Source organism: Vollenhovia emeryi, unplaced genomic scaffold, assembly GCF_000949405.1.
Source record: "Vollenhovia emeryi isolate VEMERY1.0 unplaced genomic scaffold, V.emery_V1.0 DF939216.1, whole genome shotgun sequence".
Classification (NCBI taxonomy): Eukaryota; Metazoa; Arthropoda; class Insecta; order Hymenoptera; family Formicidae; genus Vollenhovia; species Vollenhovia emeryi.
In genome coordinates this window covers 398548-407397 of record NW_011967150.1, presented here as the reverse complement: position 1 = coordinate 407397, position 8850 = coordinate 398548, and the positions used below count along the sequence as shown (strand labels likewise).

The window sequence follows — 8850 nt, the reverse complement described above, 5'->3', positions numbered from 1 at the left end:
ATAAATCCATTTTATTTCTTACTCCTACTTCAGCTCTTAGGCTTACTCTCGGTGAATCAAAATGCCATCAATCAGTGTTACAAATATTTCAAAAATTATGCCCATATTTCAGCTTCCTTACACCAAAAGCTAGAAGTTGGGGCTCTCCCTTACTCCTTACTCCACGTACTGTAGACCAGCGCTAACGCTGGGCTGGTACTGTATGGCAATAATTTTCATGCGATCTCTGTCATTCTCGCATCAATTATACGAGCCAGATCGACACAGGTGATTATAGATGCGCATATTTTACAGTGTCACATGACGGCGATACCGACTTATGCCTGTATGAAGGAACGTAATCTGTGCAAGTTCACTCTATGCGCCGTCATCAGCATGCTGATCTGCTACGGCACGTACAGCGTAATCGGTTATTTCGGATACGCCACGTTCGGCAGCGGCAAAGTCCCGAGTGATATCCTGCAAGGCTACACCGATAAGAGCGCCATGGTGACAGTGGCGATAATCGCAATCGCGGTCAAGAATTTCACCACTTATCCCATTGTGCTGTACTGCGGCCGGGACGCGCTTCTCGGCATCTTCGACGTGAGCCTCGACCGAATTGGCGTCCGCGTGATCGTTACGTTAATCTGGTTCGCCTTGTCGCTGATCATTGCCATTCTGGTGCCGGATATCTCACCGGTCATCAACTTGATGGGCTCGCTGTCCGCAATGTTCATTTTTATGCTGCCAGGCATCTGCCTCATGCAGAGCGTGTTCCTTAGCGACCCGGAGCTATACTTTAATAAGAACCGCCTGTTGGTCGTCTTCGCGATCTTCCTGACCGCGCTCGGAGCCTTCGTGTGCGGCGTTGTGTTTATGGAGGCTCTTCAGGATCTACAGAAGACGCCGGTCAAACCGCCGTTGGTCACCGGCTTCAGACAGTTCAGAGAGAGTCTGTGCGTATGATAACAGCAGTCACTCGAGATAGACGTTAGACATTGCGTGATTTCGGAGATTTTTTTTATCACTGACAATGGCTTATTGATGGTGTGCCATGCTGTAGAGAGCAGCTCATTTGCTTAATTCGAACGAGACTGGGAAAGCTGGTTTGCAAATCGGCCATGATTTACCTTTACTTTTCGTTAACGTCACGTAAAGGTGGAAAGACATAGTTAAAGCATAAGAAAAAGACTGATATATGTGTGTATATATATATATATATATATATATACAATTTTAATTAGTAAGTTTTACCGATTAACTCATTTGCGCGCGAAACTGCGTGAAGCTGATTTTTTTGTATTTTGAATCTCTTCCATTGTTCAGATGTGCTCAATAATATACATATAAGTATAGTGTACTTGTGAATGTAAATAAAAAAAGAACTTTGTGATACTTTATACATACTACCTCTTTGTTACTCTCAATTTATTCTAGTTTTTCCTCTCACTCTCTCTCTCCCTCCCTCCATAATAGAAGAATTCTTTATATTGTACAATTAAAATTATATGCGGCAGTTTTATCGGGACTCGATGCTTGACGCATATCGTGGGAATTCAATAAATCTTTTAATACAATATATGCAATTTGCGAAACAATTTGTCACTGGATCAAGAAGTCGCTCTCGAAATTGGGAATTCGCTAGTAAAATCGTGCAACGTGTTCCCGCTTAGATCCTCAACTTTGTCTATGGTCGTTTTACAGAAGAAACATTCCCTGGTATTGAGCAGATGGCGATCTATGCAAGTGCGACACGTTTGATGATTGCACGGCTTAAATATAGCAGTGATTGGAAACGCGTAGCAAATTGTACAAGCGTTCTCATCATCACTTATCAATTTGCTATCGGGTAAGAGCACGTGACAAGTGTCAAGATACGTTATCATCTGCCTTACTCGGTTAATTTCTTCCGTCGTCACATCTTCTTGATCTGCAAAAAACAAAAAATAAAATGTGTATATACATATGTATATAAAATACTATCAATCAGGTATAATTGGGATGACGTGTAGCTCTATGTTAACACGAGTGGTTAGTAATGGTCCTCAGTTTAATTCTGGCCCTCGTCCCGTATATTTTCCCGTTAAGGGAAATTTCGAAAATTTATTGAAGGAGTTTAAGCGCCTAGTGTTGGATTCAGTGTTTAATCAAGATTAAGCATGAATTTCAAGGAATTTTTAGAGATATCACGCCGCTATAACCCAACGGTTGAAAGGAGTTCCCATAAAAGGGCAAACTTAAAAAAATCAGATATAACTTAAAAGATACTTACAGTTCAACAGCGAGAACGGTTTTACATTTTTCGTCTTGGTATTTTTCAATTTTGTTTCACCCAAAACAAAATGCAGAGAACTAATCTGGAAGCTCGGTTCTGTCAATAAACTCCGTGTAATTTTGGGCACTTCAATCGTTGATTTTGCTGATAAGAAACAACATAGTTATCAGAGGCTCATTTCCCGTGCAAATAATTTTCTCGCAAGTCTTGTAATTCACCTGCGAAATCTGTCATCTCCTTCTCGAGAAGAGCCAACAGAATACCAATAACGGCAGCCAATATAGGAAAGTGATCTATAGATTCTAAATCCGGTATTTCAAGTAGCATCACGTGTTGAAAACAGTTTGTTTGCGAGCTCATCCTGTTCAACACTTGACAAAGTAACTGAAATCACGACACGATTGTACAATTCGAAGGATCGATCGCGAAATAACATTCTCACTCACTTGACACAATCTGGCCAGTAAAATTTCGCTGGAAGACTGCGTGGGATCGTTGAAAACGTCCCGAGCCACCGTGGAAATCATCTCTAACACCCGGAGCAGCGAGATAGCTAGGTCGAAGCAGGTGGCGCAGATTTTCAATTGTCTCGACTCAATAAACACTCGCTCCGGCCTGGACGACACGTTATGAATCTCTTGTACCATACCGATAAACTCGGAGAATGCCCAATTTAATTGATTCAAGAGCGAATTCAGGAATGGCGTGGTCACCTGCGGATTGCCCATCAACACGTCCCTCACGTGTGCTTGATATATCGCCGATGGACAAGATTCTGAAACGATTAACAGATCCTAAAGGTACCGTCAAAGAAAAGACATTTGTCAAACGTCGTCCAAAGAACTTGTCACACTTTAATAACATAGATTTGATAAGAAAGAATGTTTTACGTTAAAAAGAGGATGACATACTTATGAGCTGATAGACGGACTCCTGTTGTTTCGTGCCGATCTTAGAAAGGTGTGGGCTCTTCTCGTAGCGGAAGGCGAAGCCGTTACCCTGCCAAAATCTGAGCAGGACCCAATTGGACTGCGCCCACGCTCTGTTCTCGTACGGTTTCAACAGACTCGTGACGATTTTTATCCTGCTCTCGCGCGGCACATTCTCCAACGCCTCCAGCATCAGTGGATTCGACACGAAGCCGGCGAGCGCGAGTATCAGCACGTCCTTAGAATTGGCGTGTACTATGCGCGGATCGAGAAAGTGGTCGCACAAGAACTCGGCGACGTTGCACAGCATCGTGCGGTAATCCGGGATCTTCTCGATCAGCGCGGTGGGGTGCATGTGGGCGCGCAAACTCACGCTCAGATCGGACAGCGTCTCCAGATAGAAATCGGGCACGAAGCTGAACATATTGCCCTGCTGGCTGGCGGTCTGCAGGGTCAGCGTGACCACCTTGAGCAGCCAGGCGAGATGTGCCTGCTTCTCCTCCGAGTACACGGCGGCCCTGATCCACGCCATGTGCCTCGCCTGCTCGGACAGTTTCTTACTAAATATGTCCGTCGTGCGGAGCAGTTCCTTCTGTATCGCATCCGCATCGGGATCTTTCCCCGGGATTGTCTCCCGCTCGATGTGCTCGAGCCTCGCCTTGGTGTCGGCGATCGCGCTAATATACGCGGACATACTGTCGCGCAGACCAGCCACCTTGGCCAGCTGCTTTTTCGCTGCTACATGGTAGAACAAGATAATACCGTCTAATAATTCCATCAACGAGATCGCTGGATCTGCAGGACCGTGACGTATTGGAGTCCTATCTTCTCTAGTATGCGAAAAAAATCCAAATCTCTCCAGTATCATAGAACTACCTTGGCTTGCCGATGCCGCCGGCGGGTTGATGTTAATTAAGCGAGGATAAACGGCCGCGGGTATGGCCACGGGCAACTCGACTAGTGGTCTCACGGCCGCGCCGACTAAGGCAGCGGCATAAGTATTACTTGACGCTTCATTTGTCGCCGTTGCAGTACGCTGCTGCTGTTGCTGCTGCTGTTGCTGTTCCATAGCAACGATTACCTCATGATCCGGACCTAGGAGGCGTAGCAATTCGTTCCTGAATGTCTTGTTTAAGTGGGTTATTACGCCACCAAGTCTGTCGATTCCAGAGTAATTGATCGATGCATCGTAGAACGCCCTGCCCATTCCAATTTATAAGGAAATGCTATTACGTAAATTAAACGTCGCTCAATAATATTTGCGAATTATGATAATAATGATATACGAAGCGGGTGCTTATGTATTCGGAAGAAAGAAGTAAAAAAAAAGAAGAGGAAACTTTAAGTCCTCAGATACATACCAATGTACAAATGCGCTCGTTGAAACACGATAAATGAAAGTAGCGATGCAAGCGTTCAAGCGTTTCGATATTATTTTAGTAATACGTTTAAATATATGTATACAAGCTTCATGTGAGAGAAAACAATACATTGAATGGAATTGAAGGTTTCTACGTTACTAGAGAGTCGATTCCTCTCGCAAGTGTGTGTCTGATAATTCTCGGCAATGCCTTTATCACCTGCAGGGTATATAGACGGGGCTTGTCCCAATTTCAGTGTCCCATAAAATTCTGAATGCGACCAGAAGTCGGTGAAAGCAACATAATGTGATCGGCAGGGGTGTCTGCAGAATTGGTAAAGTGTCTGCAGGTTTGTTGACTGAAGGCTCGATAATAATCGCGCGTAGTCTCCGTATTTATTACTGCACGCATAGTATACTTACGCGACTGGATATTAGGTTCTCTTGAACGAAACGTTTGAACTTTTTCAAAAAGATCGCCCTCGACGTCGGTCTCTTGGCTGTGCCATCGGTATTATCTAACAAAGTGACTAGTAACTTGACTTGCAATGCCTCTACCTCTACAAAAAAACACAAAGTCTAACATTACTATTTTGCAGATAAAATACTGAGATAAATTAAACAACGTTTTCTTTTACTTAGTGTCCTTAACATAAAATAAAGCAAATATCTTTTAAATTTCGTCTATGTTGCCATTATCAAATAAATAAGTAATTTCGTCGACCACGACTGGCTAATTCATTAATAAAACTATGTAAACAATTGTAATTGACGATTGTAAAATGCCTTGAAAGTTACAAGCATTTAGTCATACCGGATATGGCAGTCTTGATGCGTTCGCAGGCGTACAGGTAACTGGTCTTGTTGGTCTCGATCGACGGGTCCAAGGGATTCGTCTCCCACCAGACCTTCTCCACCACGTCCGTCAAGCCGCCCTCGTCGAGCGGTTTCACGTGCACAAAGTTGGCGAAGCGCACGCGATCGAATAACAGATGTTGCAGAAAGTACTGCCGCGTAACGGTGTGCTGACAGATCTTGGTCAGCAGCGTCAGGCTCTTGCACTGATCCGGGTACTCGAGTAACAGGGAAACGTGTCGGAAGGCGGAAAGTAGATGGAGCACCGTGCTCTCCAAGCACATCTTGATCTCGTGCTCCTCCAGGAACGTCCACAGCAAATCCAGACAGACGATCGACCGCGTGTCGCGATTATTCGAGTAAGCGGATCTCGTCGTGGAGTCGTCGGCGCTCAGACTGTAGAGCGTTTGCATGAACGGCACGAAAACTGTCTCGGTGACGTAAGGAACGGTGAGCAGCGGGCCAACGTGTTTCAGGATGGATCTCGCTAGGCACATGAGAAACGCCTGGGCGCTCATTGTCTTATCCTCCAGCAGAACGTTCTGCCTGTCAACGTTCTTGGAGTATTCCAGCAGTTCGATCACCTGCGATAGCCACTGAAAGAGAAGCATGGCTTGGCGAACCTGAGCCAACGGAGGCGCTTGCAGAGGCTCATAGTCCTCCGCGGGGTATCTAAACGGCGTGGAGCCAAAATTCGCCGTCAGGTTCTCGGTGAAGGCCAAGCTGACGGTGGGGAAGTACGCGACCCCGGCGCCCGTCGGTATATTCTCGAACGCCCTGCCCAGACTCCTACCGTTCCTGTAGAAATCTATCGTGCCGTCGTCCACGTCCAGCGCGCAGCCGATGATGTCTCCCGTTAACCAGGCTTCGCCGTACTTGTGAGTACTCACGTTCCACTTTCGCACGCGATTTCCGTCATAAGCGTACGAATTTGGCGTGTCCCCTGGAGAAGGTAGAATCTTAGTTGAAAACCGACGAACGGTAGGGAAGGCTAATGCGAGCCGTACGAAAAGATTGAGTCGTAGTCTTTTTTCTCATCGGCAATGACTAGAGAAAGCGGGTGACTATTTTCTAACAAGATTTCAATCGCGAGTGTGGAATTTGTTTGTTGGTATCTCAGTTAAGTTCTTAGTTAAATTTTCGCCAAACTAAAGTAATCTACACGAGTGCCAGTAAGATGACATTCGTTGGAAAATATCGCAAAAATGTGACGCAAAACCGTCGGCTTTTGCGGCAACGTTTCAACGTACCGACGCCGTACTGCTGATTAAATTTACATTGAGCCGTGCCCCATCCCACTTGCATCACCCCTTTGGACCCGAGCTGGACCTCGTACATCCACTTTCCCTTAAACACTCCCGTATTAGCTCGCATCGTGCTAAAGCTGCTCTGCGAATTGACACTTAGTCTGTCAGGGGAGACGATGCAGAGGCCGCGGTGCATAGATACGTCGAACCTAACGTAATGGGGACCTATGCGACCCTCTCTATTGTCCTCAGAGTTCCATGTGTCGATGTAGAGATTCAACAGGGACTTTCTGATGTGCTCGTTCACCCAAGTCAAACTCTGGCACGATCTGAAACAGAATATTCGCCTTGGCAATTGAAATAACCGTCCGCATAGGTAGCTGATGTCGCTAGCCATCACTTTTGACCTCGCAAATGCCTGCAAACTAGCATCTTTGCCGGCGTTTAATGTCACAATGACGACAAATCAGCTGGCTAACTGGGTAACAGAAGACGTTGCTTTATTATAGTTAGAAATTTTAAGGGCGTAAACGGAAGAATATAATGTCTACAATGAGTTGTTGGTCAGACGTCAAAACTATAATACATGCCAGTCTTTTCTCTCCCACCCACAAAGAAAAAGGATCGACATATAGTTTCGACCAACAACTCGCTGTAGACCGGGCCGTAAAGATATTTACATCGTGTTCTACACGATTTTGACGCACTCGCGTCAGCTCTTTTCAGTTACGCCGTTGCGCGTCTCCCAATTTGGCGTAAGGCGAAACGGGAGAGGAGTCTTTAAAGCAGGCTTACACGAGAATGAGGAAAACAGCGAGACGCAATTTAACCGAAAGAGGAGGGACCAGACTCTCCTCCGGACAACAAGGATCTCCGAATTCCTACCTGGATTGCTCGAGATGCTCGTCCTTAGGCTTACCAGCGGCGGCGCCGCGCTCGGCGGTGACGGGGCTCGCGCCGAAGATCCTGCACAGAATCTCGTCCGCGTCCATCGCCGCTCTCGTTCACCCGGGGATTTACGTCGAGCGGGGCAGGTGCGTCGGGCAGGTTAATCCGCGCCGCGACGCGGCATCGCCGGCCCCCCCGCGAGCGTGCGGCGGCGACCCCCTCGCGAGCGAGTCCCTGGTCCGCGCGGCAGCGGCGAACGGCGACGGGATATAATCGATAGACGACGGCCCTCGCGGCGGTCTCGAGCTCATGCGAGCGCGTCCGCCGACGTCGCCATGTCAGCGCACGAGCATGCACGACGACGAAATACGCGAGTACCCGCTGATAACCACTGATACCCACCACCGGCAACTTCTCGTTATTGACGAGGATTACGGGGGGGGAGAGCGGGGTGAACCGGAGCGGAGCGCAGCGCGCCGCTGTGGCCTGGCCTTCACGGCGAGGAGGGGGAGGGATATCAGCTGATGCATCAGCCGATCGCGCGCGCCGTGCCGCAGCGGATTGCAGTGCCGAGCGAACGATCTCGAAAAAGGGGCGCCAGTGAAAGATGCCCCGAAGTCGTAAAGTTAGCGACTAAAAGAGCGGCCGAACGAGACTTTGGAATTATTACTGTTAACGTTGAGTCCCTATAAATGTCAAAGACGCTGTGAATAAAAGAAGTTGTTTGTAAGAGAAGTTGTCACGCGCGCTTGCGTTGTCCTAGTCATTAAAAATTTTACAACTTTGGTACGAAACATTTTTCCTAAAATCCATCGTTTGTTTACGAGACGTTCAACTGCTTTCGAACTTTTAGGACTTGTACACTGTATTTATATGGAACATTGTTTTCCGGATTCATTATCTTTCTTGGTATTGATAGAGAAGTGAGATTACCGTAGGAAAGATATATTAGCTCTTACCTGTTGAGAGAAGAGCGTGAAATAAATGCCCGGTCTTGGCAAAGCTTCCTTTGGTACGAGACGTTCATTCTTAAGTAACTTGATTGTCGATAAACTAATATATGAACAAAATATCATGCACGCTAAATTAAAAATTCTTCCTCTTGAAGCCTGTTTTTTTCTTCTTCTTCCTCGAGTATTAAGGGGATGCTGGAGTGATTCTGCACTTTTGCACCTTTCAAACTTAAAAACTGTCAGTTCGCGGAAACATTTGTGTAATATACAAATTAAATGGCTTACGTGTACAGATCGAAAGCAGCTTGCTATTCCGGCCAAATGAAAGAACAATATGGCATCACTGAAACTAAGTTTGTAA

General features: G+C 46.5%; 2 protein-coding genes across 5 annotated transcripts in view; one reads left to right on the top strand and one right to left on the bottom strand.

Annotated features, from left to right (window-relative positions):
* LOC105560939 (putative sodium-coupled neutral amino acid transporter 7) overlaps nt 1-1391 on the top strand; it is a 5106-nt gene extending 3715 nt beyond the window's left edge. Inside the window, exon 5 of the mRNA XM_012010469.1 lies at nt 295-1391. Coding sequence (XP_011865859.1) covers nt 295-948 — 654 coding nt within the window. The 3' untranslated portion in view covers nt 949-1391. The remainder of the gene's footprint in view (nt 1-294) is intronic.
* On the bottom strand, nt 1184-8620 carry LOC105560940 (E3 ubiquitin-protein ligase RNF123-like). Of its 4 annotated transcripts, none has more exons than XM_012010471.1 (10): nt 8496-8620; nt 6652-6977; nt 5361-6344; nt 4970-5106; nt 4767-4870; nt 3169-4385; nt 2704-3032; nt 2476-2641; nt 2255-2401; nt 1184-1912 (listed from the first exon to the last, which is right to left on the bottom strand). In XM_012010471.1, the coding sequence occupies exons 1-10, from the start codon at nt 8561-8563 to the stop codon at nt 1593-1595; spliced, it is 3798 nt and encodes a 1265-aa protein (XP_011865861.1). In that variant the 5' UTR covers nt 8564-8620; the 3' UTR covers nt 1184-1592. The 4 variants fall into 4 exon arrangements, with proteins under 4 accessions (XP_011865861.1, XP_011865860.1, XP_011865862.1 ...); XM_012010470.1 differs by lacking the exon at nt 8496-8620 and adding an exon at nt 7534-7748; XM_012010472.1 differs by lacking the exons at nt 1184-1912; nt 2255-2401; nt 8496-8620 and adding an exon at nt 7534-7753 and having other exon boundaries at nt 2489-2618.
* Nucleotides 8621-8850: the final 230 nt, after the last annotated feature.